Source organism: Oncorhynchus kisutch, linkage group LG6 (genome assembly GCF_002021735.2).
Source record: "Oncorhynchus kisutch isolate 150728-3 linkage group LG6, Okis_V2, whole genome shotgun sequence".
NCBI lineage: Eukaryota > Metazoa > Chordata > Actinopteri > Salmoniformes > Salmonidae > Oncorhynchus > Oncorhynchus kisutch.
In genome coordinates, this window is record NC_034179.2 from 57,238,087 (window position 1) to 57,259,921 (window position 21,835).

At 43.6% G+C, this 21,835-nt stretch overlaps 1 protein-coding gene across 2 annotated transcripts in view; it reads left to right on the forward strand.

The window, feature by feature from the left end:
- Positions 1-21,835, forward strand: part of LOC109891854 (calcium/calmodulin-dependent protein kinase kinase 1) — a 141,083-nt gene that overhangs the window by 83,141 nt on the left and 36,107 nt on the right. For both annotated transcript variants that reach the window (XM_031826997.1, XM_031826998.1), the window contains exons 7-12: positions 4,462-4,498; positions 9,161-9,182; positions 13,769-13,857; positions 19,243-19,442; positions 21,069-21,122; positions 21,505-21,578. In XM_031826997.1, the coding sequence (XP_031682857.1) occupies positions 4,462-4,498; positions 9,161-9,182; positions 13,769-13,857; positions 19,243-19,442; positions 21,069-21,122; positions 21,505-21,578 (476 nt within the window). The remainder of the gene's footprint in view (positions 1-4,461; positions 4,499-9,160; positions 9,183-13,768; positions 13,858-19,242; positions 19,443-21,068; positions 21,123-21,504; positions 21,579-21,835) is intronic.

The following is a 21,835-nucleotide window of genomic DNA, read 5'->3' on the forward strand; positions in this document are numbered from 1 at the left end:
ACAAGTGCTCAGCATATGTGGGAACTCCTTCATGACTGTTGGAAAAGCAGAGATAGGTGTGGCTAAAGCTTACGAGGGTGTGAACAATGCTGAATGAGATTAGGCAAATAAGAGCTCTACAGTAGGTACCAAAACATTCAAAGGCCATTTTTCTCAAAAGTGAGGATACAAGTTGATCAATTTTCAAAGCAGAATTACTTTCCCATTGTTTCTCAATTGTAGTGTATGAGAAACCATTTTTTCCGCTGAGTCTCTACTTTTATCCAATGTAAAAAATAAATAAAAAATTAAATGTTGCTACATAAGACCAATTTGAGCCGGTCAGTCACATATTTAATTACCTTCAAATAACCTATATTTTCCATTCTCAGATCGCCCATAAAACATCCCAGGACAAATTTCACAGAACCAGAGTAAAACGTTCTCAGAACATCCCAGAAACCTAAAAATGTGCACAGCTTTGTACGAGATCTTCACTTTTTTGGCAATTTCTCACATAGAATGGCCTTCATTTCTCAGAACAAGAATAGACTGATGAGATTCAGAAGAAAGATATTTGTTTCTGGCCATTTTGAGCCTGTAATCGAACCCACAAATGCTGATGCTCCAGATACTCAATGAGTCCAAAGAAGGCCAGTTTTATTGCTTCTTTAATCAGGACAACAGTTTTCAGCTGTGCCAACATATTATGAAAAGGGTTTTCTAATGATCAATTATCCTTTTAAAATGATGAACTTGGATTAGCTAACACAACGTGCTATTGGAACACAGGGGTGATGGTTGCTGATAATGGGCCTCTGTAAGCCTATGTAGATATTCTATTAAAAATCTTCCGTTTCCTGCTGCAATAGTCATTTACAACATTAACAATGTCTACACTGTATTTCTGATCAATTTGATGTTATTTTAATGGACAAAAAATTTGCTTTTCTTTCAAAAACAAGGACATTTCTAAGTGACCCCAAACTTTTGAACGGTAGTGTATGTTCCCAGAACAGGCAACATTTTCACTTCTCTTCTCACAATGTTGAAAAAACATTTAGTTTTACCAGTCATTCTATTTATGGCTTCATTCCCACAACAATATGAAACCAGAAACAGACACACAATTTCCAAGGAACCAAATGTGCTAGCTGGGAAGGAGTGTACTTTATATGGGATAGGGTGCCATTTGGGATGCAACCAAGTTCTGCGCTGCTTACCACGGCTTATGTAAAGGAGATGGGAATAGATGGGAGAGGCACATTTAGAGATGATAGACAGACAAGCACTGCACTGACCCTCTCTCTCCTCTCCCAAGTGACACCATCAGAGTGCTCTTCAATCACAGGCAGATGGCGGGGGCTCCCAGCCGTAATTGGGTGCCTCATCAGAGCAGGATGGAGGGCTGGGTGGGTGGAGGGCTAGGTGTTGGTGGATAGAGGGCTCGGGGGGGGCTGGGGCTGGAGTCAGTGGGTGGCACCATGCCAGGCCCGCCAGTCATAATGAGTTTACAGTGAAAGGAGGGCAGGGTGGAGAAACTGGGGATGGGATGGAGTCAGTGGGTGGCCATGGGTACCTCTGGGGCTCCCAGCAGCACTGTGCCAGTCATTCGTAATGAGTTTACAGTGAAAGTGGAGCTCCTCTTAGCTTAGTATTTCAACTCTACAGCCCCATCCCAGAGCAGCCAGCCGCCCTCCTTTCCCAGGGCCGGATTAAGAAACCGAAATGCGTGGCTAATCTGACAATGACAAACTGAGATCAATCTGGTCTTGAATTCAAACAAACCCTTGCATTATGTGGCAGAGCAATGAGGAGAAACTGAAATGTTTTTTTGTTCATTGTGTATTTCCGTTTGTGGAATATTTAGATAAAGCCAGGAATAAAAGAAAAAGGGCTACCTATAATTAAATTATGAAAATAATTAGCTTCCATGTGGTAAATGCCACGTGTGTATATATTGTGTATATGCTTGTGTCCCACATGAATCTTCTCATTGTGCCAGACTGGGTTCAAATCAAATCAAATCAAATTTATTTATATAGCCCTTCGTACATCAGCTGATATCTCAAAGTGCTGTACAGAAACCCAGCCTAAAACCCCAAACAGCAAGCAATGCAGGTGGAGAAGCACGGTGGCTAGGAAAAACTCCCTAGAAAGGCCAATACCTAGGAAGAAACCTAGAGAGGAACCAGGCTATGTGGGGTGGCCAGTCCTCTTCTGGCTGTGCCGGGTGGAGATTATAACAGAACATGGTCAAGATGTTCAATGTTCATAAATGACCAGCATGGTCGAATAATAATAAGGCAGAACAGTTGAAACTAGAGCAGCAGCACAGTCAGGTGGAAGTTGAAACTGGAGCAGCAGCATGGCCAGGTAGACTGGGGACAGCAAGGAGTCATCATGTCAGGTAGTCCTGGGGCATGGTCCTAGGGCTCAGGTCAGTTGAAACTGGAACAGCAGCATGGCCAGGTGGACTGGGGACAGCAAGGAGTCATCATGTCAGGTAGTCCTGGGGCATGGTCCTAGGGCTCAGGTCCTCCGAGAGAGAGAAAGAAAGAGAGAAGGAGAGAATTAGAGAACGCACACTTAGATTCACACAGGACACCGAATAGGACAGGAGAAGTACTCCAGATATAACAAACTGACCCCAGCCCCCCGACACATAAACTTCAAATGCCTTCTGTATCATTTATATGTATCTATTTATCTGTATATGTTATGTATGTATATATATATATATATATATATATGTACAGTACCAGTCAAAAGTTTGGACACACCTACTCATTCAAGGGTTTTCTCTTTATTTTCACTATTTTCTACATTGTAGAATAATAGTGAAGACATCAGAACTATGAAATAACACATATGGAATCATGTAGTAACCAAAAAAAGTGTTAAACAAATCAAAATATATTTTATATGAGATTCTTCAAAGTAGCCACCCTTTGCCTTGATGACAGCTTTGCACACTATTGGCATTCTCTAAACCAGCTTCATGAGGTAGTCACCTGGTATGCATTTAAATTAACAGGTGTGCCTTCTTAAAAGTTAATATGTGGAATTTCTTTCCTTCTTAATGCGTTTGAGCCGGTTGTGCTGTGACAAGGTAGGGGTGGTATACAGAAAAAAGCCTTATTTTGTAAAAGACCAAGTCCATATTATGGCAAGAACAGCTCAAATAAGCAAAGAGAAATTACCAAATAGGGCTATCTTCTGTACACCAACCCTACCTGGTCACAACACAACTGATTGGCTCAAACGCATTAAGAAAGAAAGAAATTCCTAACATAAGTCCTAGCCCATGTCAGCTAACATTTTTTAGCTAGATGTTTTTGCTCATTGATTTTGCTATCACATGAACAGAAAATTAGCTTTAAAACTGCTAAATGTTCCTTCCATCCCATGGCAAAAAAAATGGAATTGCAGGAAATTAGCTTTAAAATGGCGCGGGGTGTTCCCCAATGATGTAAGGGGGGCCCTAGTGAAACAGTTTGGCAAACACTGTTCTACTGTACTGGGCCTGGGTTGGGTCTAGGATGGGACCATATTAATAGTGCTTTGTTAATGAATTTTAGAGCCAATATTGGATTCTAGACCAGTAAAATGTTCTTATTATGCTCGAAACCTTTCTCTCCTTTTCAAATATTACTGTTTCTGCTAGAGGAAAATGTAAAACATAACATGGCAATTTCATTTGTCACAGATGGTTAGTACAATGATAGAGTACATGTTAGATATTAATATCCCCCTCGTTTGGGCCTCAGTTCGAACTGGCATCTAACATACTCTTAAGAAAGGTGCTTTAAAGACCAATGAATACTTGTTACGCTGCATTATTCAGTGTAATGCTAATGCCATGTCCTTATTCTATAGGGTTGTTACAGGAATTAAATTCCTCTATGTTTTAATACCCAATTAAAATTAAACACTCTGTCAATTCATAAGAATTTGTAAGACTCTTATTTGTATGAAATGGACAGAGACCAGTCTTTAAAATCAACCAGCAGCGTTTATTCTCGAGAGTACTGCCCATGATACATTTTACCACAGGTTATAAACTGAAAATGACGTCATTAGTTTTTGTACTAGCCCGTCTCATCTCCGCTCCAGTACAATGGCTGTATGGTTCTCAAGCTTTCCCACATCGTCTCCCCCTACTAAGATAATTTACGATCAGAGCCAAGGTTTGCCTGTGTAGATAAGCCTTCTAGCCAGTCTGGCCAGTCTGGCTTCATTTCTACCAAGGAACAGACAGTCATTGTTCTAATTCTTGATTATATTTACACACATTATATTCAGTACTAGGATTATAAAGAAAATTCATACATATACAGTAATATAATAGTATTCTGATTAGTCAGTCCTGATTGAAATGTATACATAATTAGTCATTATTGATAAAAAATCCCTTAACAAGGGTCTGTTGTGTATTCTATTATATGAGGTATTCCTGATGATGTGTTATCATTGTTGCAGGTGTTGGATGATCCTGCAGAGGACAACCTCCACATGGGTATGTACCTCACCAGACTGCTCTCTCCCGCTCTCTTGATGTGCACTTAATCTCCCATTGACATTAATGAATCATTTATGTGAAAGTCCAAGTTGAGCGTGCTTATCTCAAACTCTAAATCAGCCTGTTGCTGCCCTTAGCAGTTGACATAGCTGACTCCATATGAAAATGCTAAACTAGAGGACAGCTCATTAATGAAGCCCTTACCACAAACTCTTAGAAAAAAGGTTTCTTCATTTGTCCCCATAGGAGAACCCTTTTTGGTTTCAAGTAGAACCCTTTAGCTGTGAAAGTGAAAGTGGTGAAAGGGTTTCACGTAGAACATTGTATTAGTAAAAGGGCTCCACTTGGAACCCCCTGAAAATATTTTCAGAGTGTTCTCCTATGGGGTCAATTGAAAAACCCTTTATGGTTCTAGGAAGAACCTTCTTTTCTACGAGTGAACCACAACTCCACAGGGTACATAGACTATGGCTGGATTCCTTCGACCAGTACTAGTAGGGAAAGGGGGATAACTAGTCAGTTGTACAACTGAATGCATTCAACTGAAATGTGCTTACCGCATTTAACCCATCCCCTCTGAATCAGAGAGGTCGGGGGGCTGCCTTAATCGGCTGACGAGGAACAGTGGGTTAACTGTCTTGCTCAGGGGCAGAATTACAGATTTTTAACTTGTCAGCTCTGGGATTCGATTCAGCAACCGACCCTTGTTAAGGGGTTACTGGCCCAAGGTAGTAGGCATGGCAGTAGAAAGAAAGGCGGAATTAGGCATCAAACCACCTAATCTACTGTAGCTAAGCATGGCCATTGGCTAATGAAATTATTTAGCTCATTTAAGGCCTTGGTGAAAAAGTGTTGTAGTAACTTGGTGTTTGTGTCAGTCTTCAACCCATTGTGCCGAGTTCTAGAATTTTTTTAATTTTTTAATTTAATTTTAATTTATTTTTTATTTAACCAGGTAGGCTAGTTGAGAACAAGTTCTCATTTGCAACTGCGACCTGGCCAAGATAAAGCATAGCAGTGTGAGCAGACAACAAAGAGTTACACATGGAGTAAACAATTAACAAGTCAATAACACAGTAGAAAACAAAGGGGGAGTCTATATACAATGTGTGCAAAAGGCATGAGGAGGTAGGCAAATAATTACAATTTTGCAGATTAACACTGGAGTGATGAATGATCAGATGGTCATGTACAGGTAGAGATATTGGTGTGCAAAAGAGCAGAAAAGTAAATAAATAAAAACAGTATGGGGATGAGGTAGGTGAAGAAGGGTGGGCTATTTACCAATAGACTATGTACAGCTGCAGCGATCGGTTAGCTGCTCAGATAGCTGATGTTTGAAGTTGGTGAGGGAGATAAAAGTCTCCAACTTCAGCGATTTTTGCAATTCGTTCCAGTCACAGGCAGCAGAGTACTGGAACGAAAGGCGGCCAAATGAGGTGTTGGCTTTAGGGATGATCAGTGAGATACACCTGCTGGAGCGCGTGCTACGGATGGGTGTTGCCATCGTGGCCAGTGAGCTGAGATAAGGCGGAGCTTTACCTAGCATGGACTTGTAGATGACCTGGAGCCAGTGGGTCTGGCGACGAATATGTAGCGAGGGCCAGCCGACTAGAGCATACAAGTCGCAGTGGTGGGTGGTATAAGGTGCTTTAGTGACAAAACGGATGGCACTGTGATAAACTGCATCCAGTTTCCTGAGTAGAGTGTTGGAAGCCATTTTGTAGATGACATCGCCGAAGTCGAGGATCGGTAGGATAGTCAGTTTTACTAGGGTAAGCTTGGCGGCGTGAGTGAAGGAGGCTTTGTTGCGGAATAGAAAGCCGACTCTTGATTTGATTTTCGATTGGAGATGTTTGATATGAGTCTGGAAGGAGAGTTTGCAGTCTAGCCAGACACCTAGGTACTTATAGACGTCCACATATTCTAGGTCGGAACCATCCAGGGTGGTGATGCTAGTCGGGCATGCGGGTGCAGGCAGCGACCGGTTGAAAAGCATGCATTTGGTTTTACTAGCGTTTAAGAGCAGTTGGAGGCCACGGAAGGAGTGCTGTATGGCATTGAAGCTTGTTTGGAGGTTAGATAGCACAGTGTCCAATGACGGGCCGAAAGTATATAGAATGGTGTCGTCTGCGTAGAGGTGGATCAGGGAATCGCCCGCAGCAAGAGCAACATCATTGATATACACAGAGAAAAGAGTCGGCCCGAGAATTGAACCCTGTGGCACCCCCATAGAGACTGCCAGAGGACCAGACAGCATGCCCTCCGATTTGACGCACTGAACTCTGTTTGCAAAGTAATTGGTGAACCAGGCAAGGCAGTCATCTGAAAAACCGAGGCTCCTGAGTCTGCCGATAAGAATATGGTGATTGACAGAGTCGAAAGCCTTGGCAAGGTCGATGAAGACGGCTGCACAGTACTGTCTTTTATCGATGGCGGTTATGATATCGTTGAGTACCTTGAGTGTGGCTGAGGTGCACCCATGACCGGCTCGGAAACCAGATTGCACAGCGGAGAAGGTACGGTGGGATTCGAGATGGTCAGTGACCTGTTTGTTGACTTGGCTTTCGAAGACCTTAGATAGGCAGGGCAGGATGGATATAGGTCTGTAACAGTTTGGGTCCGGGGTGTCTCCCCCTTTGAAGAGGGGGATGACTGCGGCAGCTTTCCAATCCTTGGGGATCTCAGACGATATGAAAGAGAGGTTGAACAGGCTGGTAATAGGGGTTGCGACAATGGTGGCAGATAGTTTCAGAAATAGAGGGTCCAGATTGTCAAGCCCAGCTGATTTGTACGGGTCCAGGTTTTGCAGCTCTTTCAGAACATCTGCTATCTGGATTTGGTTAAAGGAGAACCTGGAGAGGCTTGGGCGAGGAGCTGCGGGGGGGGCGGAGCTGTTGGCCGAGGTTGAAGTAGCCAGGCGGAAGGCATGGCCAGCCGTTGAGAAATGCTTATTGAAGTTTTCGATAATCATGGATTTATCAGTGGTGACCGTGTTACCTAGCCTCAGTGCAGTGGGCAGCTGGGAGGAGGTGCTCTTGTTCTCCATGGACTTCACGGTGTCCCAGTCTCTTTGACAGACATGTATGTACTGTACAGTGCATTCAAAAAGTATTCAGACCACTTTACTTTATCCACATTTTGTTATGTTACAGCCTTATTCTAAAATGGGTTCAATTGTTTATTCCCCTGTAAAGCAAAAACAGCTTTTTTTAAAACATTTTTGCAAAAAAAAAAGAAAGTATTCAGACCCTTTACTCAGTACTTTGTTGAAGCACCTTTGGCAGTGATTACAGCATTGAGTCTTCTTGGGTATGATGCTACAAGCTTGGCACACCTGTATTTGGGAAGTTTCTCCCATTCTTCTCTGCTGATCCTCTCCAGCTCTGTCAGGTTGGATGGGGAGCGTCGCTGCACAGCTATAGTCAGGTCTTGATTGGATTAAAGTCCGGGCTCTGGCTGGGCCACTCAAAGACATTCAGTGACTTGTCCCGAAGCCACTCCTGCGTTCTCTTGGCTGTGTGCTTAGGGTGAGTGTCCTGTTAGTAGGTGAACCTTCGCCCCAGTCTGAGGTCCTGAGCGCTCTGAGCAGGTTTTCATAATGGATCTCTCTGGACTTTGCTCTGTTCGTCTTTCCCTCACTCTTGACTGGTCTTCCAGTACCTGCCACTGAAAAACATCCCCACAGCATGATGCTGCCACCACCATGCTTCACCGTAGGGATGGTGCCAGGTTTCCTCCAGACGCGAAGCTTGGCATTTAGGCCAAATAGTTCAATCTTGTTTCTCATGGTATGAGAGTCCATTAGGTGCCTTTTGGCAAACTCCAAGCGGGCTGTCATGCCTTTTACTGAGGAGTGGCTTCCGTCTGACAATTCTACCATGAAGTTGGAGTTGGTTGTCCTTATGGAAGGTTTTCCCATCTCCACTCTGGAGCTCTGTCGGAGTGACCATCGGGTTCTTGGTCACCTCCCTGACCAAGGGCCTTCTCTACCTATTGCTCAGTTTGGTCGGGCGGCCAGTTCTAGGCAGAGCCTTGGTGGTTCCAAACTTCTTCCATTTAAGAATGATGGAGGCCACTGTGTTCCTGGGGACCTTCAATGCTGCAGAAATGTTTTGGTACCCTTCCCCAGATCTGTGCCCCGACACAATCCTGTCTCGGAGCTCTACGGACAATTCCTTCGACCTCATGACTTGGTTTTTGCTCTGACATGCAATGTCAACTGTAGGTGTGTGCCTTTCCAAATCATGTCCAATCAATTCAATTTAACACAGGTGCACTCCAATCACGTTCTAGAAACATCTCAAGGATGATCAATGGAAACAGGATGCACCTGAGCTCAAGTTCATTAACATCTGCTAACCATGTGTATGTGACCAATACAATTTGATTTGAGTCTCATAACAAAGGGTCTGAATACTTATGTAAATAGGTATTTCTGCATTTTTATTTTTAATACATTTGCAAAAATGTCTAAAACCTGTTTTATCTTTGTCATTATGGGGTATTGTATGTAGATTGATGAGATTTTTTATTTATTTAATCAATTTTAGAATAAAGCTGTACGTAACAAAATGTTGAAAAAGGGAAGGGGTCTGAATACTTTCTGAATGCACCGTATGTAGACTGATGTGTTTCTCCTCTCTCCCTCTCCTGCAGTGTTTGATTTGATGCCAAAGGGGTGAGTAGCACTTTTTCCAACAATAATTACAGCCTGGTCCCCACCCCCATCCTGGTCTCATAGACTAGACATGAACACGTGCATGAACATGTACACGTAAATTCAGGATACTTAAATTAGTATGATATGTTATGTTTGGTATGGTTACAAAGGACATATGGTTACTTAATGCAAAAACAAAACTAGAGTGGATGGTCGGGGTGAATGGTTGGGGCATATAATGGGAACATCTAGCAACCTGTAACGGATCTCGTCCTCCTCTTCTGAGGAGGAGAAGTGAAGGATCGGAGGACCAATTTGCAGCGTGGTAAGTGTTAATGATGTAATATTTAATGAATCAAACTGAACACTGAAATACAAAAAACAATAAAGTGAATTAATGAAAACCGAAACAGTCATGTCTGGCGACATACACAAAGACAGAAAATAAACACCCACGAAACACAGGTGGAAAAAGGCTACCTAAGTATGATTCTCAATCAGACAACTAACGACACCTGCCACTGATTGAGAACCATACTAGGCCGAACACAGAAACCAACATAGAAAAACAAACAGACTGCCCACCCCAACTCACGCCCTGACCATACTAAAACAAAGACAAAACAAAGAAACTAAGGTCAGAATGTGACACAACCCAAAGGTTGCGAGTTTGAAACTTATGCTTTAGCTAACTTGCAACTTTTCAACTACATACTACTTTTTAGCTACATTGCAACTGCTTAGCATGTTAGCTAACCCTTTCCCTAACCTTAAATGTAACCGTTTTAGCTAACCCTTCCCCTAACCTTAACCATTTAACTTACCTCCTAAACTTATCCCAAACCTTAACACCAACCCCATAGCCTCGCTAACGTTAGCCAGCTAGCAAACATTAGCAACCTAGCCACCTAGCAAAATTTGTAACATATCATAATTTTAGCAAATTCTGAACATATTGTATGTTTTGATAATTCGTAACATATTGTACGTTTTGCGAATTCATAACATATAATACGAATTGTAATTCGTAACATCTCATACCAAATAGGTGATGGACTCCCACAAATGAATACATACCATATGAAATGTAATATATCACATTTTCGCACAGCCGCGAGCTGCCTACTGACACTAGCCTACCAGATGAGCGAAATGTCTTCTATGTGCGCTTCGAAGCAAGCAACACTGATGCATTCATAAGAGCACCAGCTGTTCCGGATGACTGTGTGATCACGCTCTCCATAGCCGATGTGAGTAAGACCTTTAAACAGGTCAACATTCTCAAGGCCGTAGGGCCAGACGGATTACCAGGACATTACCTACAAGCATGCTCTGACCAACTTGCAAGTGTCTTCACTGACATTTTCAACCTGTCCCTGACTGAGTCTGTAATACCAACATGTTTCAAACAGACCAGCATTGTTCCTGTGGCCAAGAACACGAAGGTAACCTGCCTAAATGACTACCGACCCAGGGCACTCACGTCTGTAGCCATGAAGTGCATCAACACCATTATCCCAGAAACGCAAGACCCACTCCAATTTGCATACTGCCCCAACAGATCCACAGATGACGCAATCTCTATTGCACTCCACAGTTTGCAGATGAGACAACAGTGGTAGGCCTGATCACCGACAACGATGAGACAGCCTATAGGGAGGTCAGAGACCTGGCAGTGTGGTAACAACCTCTCCCTCAATGTGATCAAGACAAAGGAAATGATCGTGGACTACAGGAAAAGGAGGGCTGAGCACTCACCCATTTTCATTGACAGTACTGAAGTGGAGCAGGTTGAGAGCTTCAAGTTCCTTGGTGTCCACATCAACAACAAACTATCATGGTCCAAACACACCAAGACAGTCATGATGAGGGCACCACAACACCTATTCCCCCTCAAGAGATTGAAAAGATGAGGCATGGGTCCTAAGATCCTCAAAAAGTTATACAGCTGCTCCATCGAGAGCATCTTGACTGGTTGCATCACTGCCTGGTATGGCAACGGCTCTGCATCCATCCATAAGGCGCTACAGAGGGTAGTGCGCATGGCCCAGTACATCGCTGGGGCCAAGCTTCCTGCCATCCAGGACCTCTATACCAGGCGGTGTCAGAGGAAGGCCCTAAAGATTGTCAAAGACTCCAGCCACCCTAGTCATAGGCATTGAACCCCCACCCTCCCTGCATTTTTACGCTGCTGCTACTCTCTGTTTATTATCTATACATAGTCACTTTACCTAGCTACATGTACATATTACCTTAATTACCTTGACCAACCTGTGCCCCCCGCACATTGACTCTGTACCAGTACCCCCTGTATATAGACTCGTTACTGTTATTTTATTTTTATTTTTATTTATTTTTATTTTTGTTTTTTCCTTCTTTACTTCAGTTTATTTTAACTAAATACTTTCCTAACACTGATTTTTCTTTAAACTGCATTGTAAGTAAGCATTTCACTGTAAGGTTGATTTGATTTGAGTTAAGTGTGTGAATTGGACCATTTTCCTGTCCAGCTAAGCATTCAAAATGAAACCCAAAAGTACTTTTGATTTACATACAGAATAATATGAAATGCTCTGAGACCAGGTTGCCATCCCCTCTTCCCTTTTCCCCTCATCCCCCTTCTCCTCTCTTCTGTGTTCTCCTTCATTACTCAAAGCTGATGTAGTGCCTGTGTTTGTTCACTGCTCTCTCTCTCTCTCTCTCTCTCTCTCTCTCTCTCTCTCTCTCTCGGGATTCATTATGTGCTTATGTTTTACACTTGCCAGTTATTATCAGTGGTATTAGTACTGCACCAGGGTTTCTCTACACTTTCTGCCCCACTGATTAGGCTCTGTTGGTTAACCCTTTCATGTCCAGTTAATAATTATACATCCCTTCCTGTAGAAAAATGGACCCAAAGACATTTTGGACCCAAAGACATTTTGGACCCATAGACGCTTTGGACACCAAATGTAATATTAATATCAGCTATACTCTACGAAAGTATACTTCCTGGATTAAGTCCCATATTGTTTTTGAATGAGATTCAAGAGTATTATCATCAAATTCATTAAAATGCTGTCATTTAAGATAAACAGTATGTTTAAAAAGTAAAACCTTTTGTGAATCCCATTCAAAAACAGTATGGGACATGATCCAGGAAGTAGGCAGGACTTTCACAGCACATTATCAGCTATTAGTAATACTATTCCCCTGTTTCTATCACAAAGAAGCCAATTTGATGTGAAGCTAACGGCTTTATGACATTATGAAGAAAACAGAAGAAATAGAGGTTGTCGCATGGGGGAGTTATTTCTGAATCAAGACATTTTGCTTCAATGGAAAGGAAACTTTTCCCAGCTAATCCACCTATTGCCTATTTAACTGTTACTCAGACAGAGAGGGGGAGAAAGAGAGGAGGGGAAAATAATAAGGGGAGAGAGAGAGAGAGGAGAGGAGTGAGGTAGAGAGAGAAGTGAATATTTGATCTCCATGGTAGGTACTGACCTTCCATTGCCAGACAGAGAACCGAGAGAAGTGGAAAGGTAAGGAGAGAGAAGGGGGGAGAGGGAAGGGAGTGAGAGAGAGAGTGAGAGAATAGATCATTTAGTTTTTCTCAGTCTCTATATTTGTAATGGTCTATTTCTCCCCGGAGAGGAGATGGAAATGCAGTTTCCCTTTAACTTCAATTCCATTACTTCTTCCATCTATACACACTCAGGATATAGCCATTTAGTTGGAGTCATGTAATGAAATGGAGGACTTCAGACACATTTGAGTGTTGTAGCTAGATGTCTGTCGAATAGCTGATTAGTGATTTGGTGGTTAAATCAAATCAAACTTTTTTTGTCACATGCTCCGAATACAACAGGTGTATACTGTACTGTGAAATGCTTACTTACAAGCCCTTAACCAACAGTGCAGTTCAAGAAGAGTTAAGAAAATATTGACAAAATAAACAAAAGTATAAAATAATAATAAGTAACACAATAAAATGACAACAACGAGGCTACATACAGCGGGTACCGGTACCGAGTCTATGTGCGGGGGTACAGTTTAGTCGAGGTAATTTGTACATGTAGCTAGGGGTAAAGGGACTAAGCATAGATAATTAACACTGAGTAACAGACTGCAGCTATGTCTCTAGTCTCTACCATTTTCTGTACAGCATGGACAGATTGGTCATGTTCCATTTAAGCCCTGAATTAAATGAAGTCTTGTCTATGTGAGCAGGAGACATTGAGCTGTTACCGGTGGTGCTGTTTTGGTCCTTGATTTGACATGCCATTATTAGATGTTGGGTACCAGTGACGTGGGAGGTTGTGTGGTTGTCTTGTGTAACAATATTGTTTGTACAATCTGCTCCAGAGTGTGCTTCGATTTGGATCTATATATACAGGCGGTATTCAAATGCCATATGGAATGGAACTAAAGTAGCTTAACCGGTATCCTCCCAGCGGTTAATGACAAAAAGATCTCTCTTTGTCTCCCTGCATCTCTGTCTCTCCATCTGTCTGTCTGTCTCTCTATCTGTCTCTATCCCTCTCTCTCTCTCTCTCTCTCTGTCTTTTTCTCTTGCTAACTCTCTCTGTGTGTTTGTGTGTTGGTTCCTGATGCGGTCCCAGTCCAGTGATGGAGGTCCCCACAGACAGCCCCTTCACTGAGGATCAAACACGCCTCTACTTCAGAGACATTGTCCTGGGCATTGAGTACTGTGAGTACCAGCATCATACTCCTCCCTCTCCTCTCCTCTTCCTCCCCTCTTCCTCCCTTACTGCTCCTCCACCCCTCCTTGCCTCTACTTGAGAGAGATCGTTCTTGATATCCTGGGCATGGAGCGCTGTAAGGACCCACATACCTGTATACATGATTGTAGGTACCATCCGAGGGTCTCGCTCTGAGCTACCAGACTACCCCACTACCCTCATATCAATCTCAGTGGAGAGGCACACCACCACTGCCTCCATTAAACTGAACAGCATTGAACAGTGTGCCTGGTAGACTTCCGATTCCATTTCCCCCCTCTTTGTGTTTTCCACTCATCCCTCATCTATCTCCCATCCAGCCACAGTATGTTCAGGTCCCAAAGGGCTTCTCTGTTCTGGTGTGTCACACACAATCTCCCCTCAGCGCCATTGAGCTCATAACCAATTAGGGCTTTTCTAAGGCCATTTTAGCCTGAGTGTGGTCTGGCTCACAGGGCTATGAGCACAATCAGTACATCAATAGGTAAACTGTACTGTAGTAGCGTTGTAGAGAATGGGCTACGTAGGAAGTGTATGCTCTCTATACAGTAGGGAAATTTGGTTTGGTTTGTTATTGTAAATGTTATGATTGGGTGTATGGGTTTGTTGTTAGTCTCTGTTTATGTACAAGCATGTGGAAATTAATTTCCTTCTTGGAGGACAATATAATCCAATCTAATGTGCTCTGTAGGCTTCTGTAGAAGCATGGCAAAGCTTGGGCTACACTCTTAGAAAAAAAGATACTATCTAGAAGGGTTCTTCAGCAGTCGCCACAGGAGAACCAACCCTTTGAATAACCCTTTTTGGTTCCAGGTAGAACCAAAAACTAGCTCCTGTTTGATCTCATTACTAACTCAAACACTTAATCTGAAAAAATGACAAGTTAATTAGTGGGTAATGGTGATTTCAGAAACAAAGTGGAACGACCAAAAACATAGGCTACATTTGTTGCATTACAACCAGTAATTTAAGTAGATTTTTATTTGGATTTCATGTAATGAACATACACAAAATAGTCCAAATTGGTGAACTGAAATGAAAAAAATTACTTGTTTAAAAAAAAAAGTTAAACATTTTAAACGGAAAAGTGGTGCGTGCATATGTATTCACGCCCTGAATAAGATCTGGTGCAACAATTACCTTCAGAAGTTACATAATTAGTTAGTTTGCACACAGGTGGACTTTATTTAAGTGTCACATGATCTGTCACATATAGTTTATATACACCAGTTCTGAAAGGCCCCAGAGACTGCAACATCCCTAAGCAAGGGGCACCACCAAGCAAGCAGCACTATGAAGACCAAGGAGCTCTCCAAACAGGTCAGGCACAAAGTTGTGGAGAAGTACAGATCAGGGTTGTGTTATAAACAATATCAGTAACATCCCACGGAGCACCATTAAATCCATTATTTAAAAATGTAAAGAATATGGCACCACAACAAACCTGCCAAGAAAGGGCCGCCCATCAAAACTCAGGGACCAGGCAAGGAGGGCATTAATAAGAGAGGCAACAAAGAGACCAAGGATAACCTTGAAGGAGCTGCAAAGCTTCACAGCGGAGATTGGAGTATCTGACTATAGGACCTTTTTAAGCCGTACACTCCACAGAGCTGGGCTTTTACGGAAGAGTGGACATAAAAAAGCCATTTCTTAAAGAAAAAAGTAAGTGAACACGTTTGGTGTTCACCAAAAGGCATGTGGGAGACTCCCCAAACATATGGAAGAAGGTACTCTGGTCAGATGAGACTAAAATTGAGCTTTTTGGACATCAAGGAAAACGCAATGTCTGGCGCAAACCCAGCACCTCTCATCACCCCGAGAACAACATCCCACAGTGAAGCATGGTGGTGGCAGCATCATGCCGTAGGGATGTTTTTCATTGGCAAGGACTGGGAAACTGGTCAGAATTGAAGGAATGATGGATCGTGCTAAATAGAGTGAAATTCTTGAGGGAAACCTGTTTCAGTCTTCCAGAGATTTGAGACTGGGACGGCGGTTCACCTTCCAGCAGGACAATGACCCTAAGCATACTGCTAAAGCAACACTCGTGTGGTTTAAGGGGAAACATTTAAATGTCTTGGAATGGCCTAGTCAATGCCCAGACCTCAATCCAAATGAGAATCTGTGGTATGACTTAAAGATTGCTGTACACCAGCGGAAGCCATCCAACTTGAAGGAGCTGGAGCAGTTTTGTCTTGAAGAATGGGCAAAAATCCCAGTGGCTAGATGTGCCAAGCTTATAGAGATATACCCCAAGAGACATGCAGCTGTAATTGCTGCAAAAGGTGACTCTACAAAGTATCGACTTTGGAGGTGTGAATAGTTATGCACGCTCCAGTTTTCTGTTTTTTTTGTCTTATTTCGTGTTGTGTAAATCAAATGATACAATCCCCCCCCAAAAAATTCCTCTGATTCATTTTAATTTCAGGTTGTAACAGAATAGGAAAATTGCAACGGGGGGTGAATACTTTAGCATGCCACTGTATCTAAATACGTATCGAATCATCTTGAAAGGGAAAGATGCACATCCCTAGGTACGTACAGTGGGGCAAAAAAGTATTTAGTCAGCCACCAATTGTGCAAGTTCTCCCACTTAAAAATATGAGAGAGGCCTGTAATTTTCATCATAGGTACACTTCAACTATGACAGACAAAATTAGAAGAACAAAATCCAGAAAATCACATTGTAGGATTTTTTATGAATTTATTTGCAAATTATGGTGGAAAATAAGTATTTGGTCACCTACAAACAAGCAAGATTTCTGGCTCTCACCGACCTGTAACAACTTCTTTAACAGGTTCCTCTGTCCTCCACTCATTACCTGTATTAATGGCACCTGTTTGAACTTGTTATCAGTATAAAAGACACCTGTCCACAACCTCAAACAGTCACACTCCAAACTCCACTATGGCCAAGACCAAAGAGCTGTCAAAGGACACCAGAAACAAAATTGTAGACCTGCACCAGGCTGGGAAGACAAGATGAAACCAAAATATAACTTTTTTGTAAAAACTCAACTCGCCGTGTTTGAATGACAAAGAATGCTGAGTTGCATCCAAAGAACACCATACCTACTGTGAAGCATGGGGGTGGAAACATCATGCTTTGGGGCTGTTTTTCTGCAAAGGGATCAGGACGACTGATCCGTGTAAAGGAAAGAATGAATGGGGCCGTGTATCGTGAGATTTTGAGTGAAAACCGCCTTCCATCAGCAAGGGCATTGAAGATGAAACGTGGCTGGGTCTTTCAGCATGACAATGATCCCAAACACACCACCCAGGCAACGAAGGAGTGGCTTCGTAAGAAGCATTTCAAGGTCCTGGAGTGGCCTAGCCAGTCTCCAGATCTCAACCCCATAGAAAATCTTTGGAGGGAGTTGAAAGTCCATGTTGCCCAGCAACAGCCCCAAAACATCACTGCTCTAGAGGAGATCTGCATGGAGGAATGGGCCAAAAGACCAGCAACAGTGTGTGAAAACCTTGTGAAGACTTACAGAAAACGTTTGACCTCTGTCATTGCCAACAAAGGGTATATAACAGAGTATTGAGATAAACTTTAGTTATTGACCAAATACTTATTTTCCACCATAATTTGCAAATAAATTCATAAAAAATTCTACAATGTGAATTTCTGGATTTCTTTTTCTCATTTTGTCTGTCATAGTTGAAGTGTACCTATGATGAAAATTACAGGCCTCTCTCGTCTTTTTAAGTGGGAGAACTTGCACAATTGGTGGCTGACTAAATACTTTTTTGCCCCACTGTAGGTGTTAAATGTGTTGGGCCAGTAACCGAAAGGTCACTGGTTTGAATCCATGAGCCAACTACGTAAAACATCTGTCGGTGTGCCTTTGAGTAAGGCACTTAACCCTAATTGCTCTTGTAAGTTGCTCTGGATAAGAGTATCTGCCAAATGACTAAAATGTATAATAAGTAAGATGTCTTCCTATTTGCCTGGTATTAGAAGTAGAGGAGCTCCTGTCTCCTGATTCTGCCTCTTCAACCCTACTCTGCTCCCGTTCTGCATCTTATGACTTGCACTTTCTTCCCAGCTGGCTCGGCCCTCCTCTCCTGCCCTACCTTCCTGCCCTTTTTCTCTTTCCAGATGAAATCCTGCAACTAGTGAAGTCCGGCCGCCCAACAACCTACCCACTCGACCCCAACCCCTCCTTCTCCAGACCATCTCTGGAGACCTTCTCACGTTCCTCATCAACTCATCCCTGACCACTGGCTGCATCTCCTCTCACTTCAAAATAGCCAGAGTAACCATTCCCCTCCTCAAGAAAACAACACTCGACCCATCTGACGTCAAAAAATGACACTGGTATCCCATCTTTCTTTTCCTTCCAAAACACTTGAGCATCCTGTCTCGGACCAACTCTCTCGCTATCTCTCTCAGAACGATCTTCTTGACCGGAACCAGGCTTCAAGACGGGGTTCACTCAACCGAGACTTTGCACCTCTGTATCCCAGAGGCTCTCCACACTGCCAATTCTGACTCTCTCCTCAGTTCTCATCCTCCTAGATCTATCCGCTGCCTTCGACACCATGAACCATCAAATCCTGCTCTACACCCTCTCAGGGCTGGGCGTCTCAGGCTCTACACACTCTTGGATTGCATCCTACCTGGCAGGCCAGTCCTACCAGGTGATGTGGGGAGGATCTCTGTCTGCACCACGTACTCTCACTACTGGTGTCCCCCAGGGCTCGGTTGGTGGCCCTCTCCTCTTCTCTCTATACACCAAGTCACTCAGCTCCGTCATATCCTCACACGGTTTCTTCTATCGTTGCTATGCGGTGTTCAACCTTCCCAAGTTCTCCCATGTCACCCCACACACTCCACTGGTTCCAGTCGAAGCTCGCATCCACGACAAGACCATAGTACTTGCCTACGGAGCAGCAAGAGGAACTGCCCCTCCCTACTTTCAGGCTATACTCAAACTCTACACCCCAACCCGAGTACTCCATTCTGCCACCTCTGGTCTCTTGGCAGCTCCCGCTCATCCCAGTCAAAGCTCTTCTCTGTCCTGGCACCCCAATGATGGAACCAGCTTCACTCTGAAGCTAGGACAGCAGAGTCCCTGTCCATCTTCAGAAAAACATCTGAAACCCTACCTACCTCTTCAAAGAGTACTTCATGAAAGGCAAAAAATACTGCCTTTCGTGAAGTAACACTCACACTTTCCCCCCTTACTAGCATTGCCCTGCAATTTTCTGACCACAGAAAATGCTGGATCTTTGCCAAATCATAATGGTCAGGTGCAGGCCCATGGAATACTAAGTTCTACAAGGTGCTATTTTGCTAGAATACCCTGTAAAATGCCTATCTCTCGTTCTCTCTCCATTCTCCTCAGTGCACTACCAGAAGATTGTCCACCGGGACATCAAGCCTGCTAACGTGCTGCTGGGGGATGACGGCCATGTGAAGATTGCTGACTTTGGGGTCAGTAACCAGTTTGAGGGCAACGATGCCCTGCTCTCCTCTACGGCTGGGACTCCTGCTTTCATGGCCCCAGAGACCCTGTCAGATATCCACCAGAGCTTCAGTGGAAAGGTATGGTCAAAGAGTGTGTGTGTGTGTGTATGTGTGTGTGTGTGTGTGTGTGTGTGTGTGTGTGTGTGTGTGTGTGTGTGTGTGTGTGTGTGTGTGTGTGTGTGTGTGTGCTTTCTCGTTGCAGTACAATATTTTTGCTAACATGGGGAATGTATATTTCCCAGGCTGTTTATATAGAGCTGTGGATGTTCAAGGGTTGGCAGCATCGTTTGCAGTAGATGTTGGCCTGTAGCCAGCCGAGCCGTGGAACAGGCTGAGGAACAGGAGGCAAAATAGGAGGAAGAGGAATAAAAACCATGAAATTAAAATGAGCCGCCGCCAGTCAAAGTGGAGCAGAGAGGAGAGGTGAGGGGAGGATAGGAGAAGAGAGGGGAGGAGAGGAGAGCATTTGTGGGGCCAACGATGCCAGGAGGAAGCCTACCTCTCTCCCTCCTTCTCTCTCTATCTCTCTCTCTTTCCGTGTCCCTCCCTGCATACTTTAGCAACAAGTGTCAGGCAGCGAGACAAGAGGAGAGGAAAGGAGGAGAGGAGAGAGCAGAGCAGTCCATCACTAGGCAGCACAACACACATCAGCATCTTTGTGCTGCTCTGACTGACAGCTCATCTCTTTGGGCTTCTATTTAATCAGCCCACCCGCTTTATATAAGATAACTAATTCATTTTCAGGCCTTTTTCTGGATAATCCCCAAATGCCCGTTTGATTTGATGGGTTTGTCACGGACAGGAAGACCCTGCCTGCAACTGAGAACTTGGAACAGAAAATTGCACGACAGGCAAAACTGTCAGCAGAGTATGAATTGGGTCTGTCTGTCTTCAGGGAACATGTGCTGTACAAGTGCCACTCCTGTTCTGATTTGTCAAGTAGTCCCCGAACCTTGTTCGAGAGCAAACACTGTATCATTGACGTCTGCTAATTCTATACTCAGCAGCAAAACACAATCTAAATTATTTGATTTCAGTGGACGATGTTTAAAAGCACACAAAACAAAAGCCACTCTCTCAGTCGCTCTGAAATTGCAGTAGCCTGTCTGTATCTGTATAGAAGAGATTGGCTGTGCAGTGCTCTAATGGGCCATGTGAAAGAAGATAGGCTGTGTGAAAGAGTGGCTGGGGTCAGAGGGCAGGGTTTATCAATCATAGTGCCAGCCGGGCCAGCCAGTAAGCAAGCCAAGCAGGCAGAGAGAGAGAGTGTCCTGGTCAGTCAGTGTGCTGCACATTGGAACCCAGCTGTTAGATCGAGGGCAGAGAGATGGGGAGGGGGGGGGGTGAAGAGAGAGAGAGCAGGGCAGGAATGAGACTGATGGATGGCTGCAGGCTGGCTCGATTGGCTCTCTGATTCTGTTTCTTATCTGATTGCCCTGCAAAGGTCCCTAGAGATACACTCGTTGGGCTGATAGTGAACTTGGAAAGTGGTATGAGCGGTGTGTCTGTGTGTGTGGGTGTGTGTATTTGTGTGTGCTTGAGTGCTTGTCTATCTGTCTGTATCTACCTGTCTGTGTCTTTTTGTGTCTGTCTGTCAGTCTGTATGTCTGTCTGTGTAATCTTATTCTGAGTCTATGAGTCTGTGTTTCTCTATGTGTTCACTGGTACAGCTCCTCTTACCGTTTGACTGCTATTGTTTTTCAGGCATTGGATGTATGGGCCATGGGAGTGACTGTCTACTGCTTTGTGTTTGGGAAGGTAAGCAAGCCAGCTGATTTCTGTATCCATTTTCTCTTCTTTTCACTACTTCCCAGCCTGCCACCAAACATTATTTTTTTCAGTGACATGCTATGGGAGAAGTGGTGGAAGAGGGGTTTTTCCTATGTATAGATAGTCATGAGTCTCTGCTAGCACAGCTGGCCCCTCTGTATATAACTTCTCACAGACGTCTAATGGAACAGTGGAACATTTAGCATTTTATTTTAGTGCAGTCTGGTGCACATCATATTTATGCTCTTACCTAGGAATACAGATTTGTTTTGCCCCAAGATGTTCTTAGAATTTTAATTATAACTTATAACGCTCACTTTTTTTACCTCTCCTCATCTGTCCTCTCCTCTTTTCGCTTTTCAACTTGCAGTGTCCGTTCATTGATGAATACATCCTGGTTCTACACAATAAGATCAGGACTAAATGTGTGGAGTTCCCAGAGTCGTAAGTCTCTCTTTTTCTCTGTCTTTCCCATTACTCCATCACCCCTCCGTCCTCTTTATTAAATGAGACAGACTTGATGTTCCAGACATCCCAGAGTTGAAACCGACGCTGCCAACTTAGCTGTTGCTCAGAGGAGTCACTCTCACACAAGCACACACACCCTTCAAAAGTATGGTGATGTTCCTAGTCAACTGTCAACTGACAGTTGACTAGGAATGTGATAAAAAAAAACGGATCCTCTGAAGCCAAACCGGAGT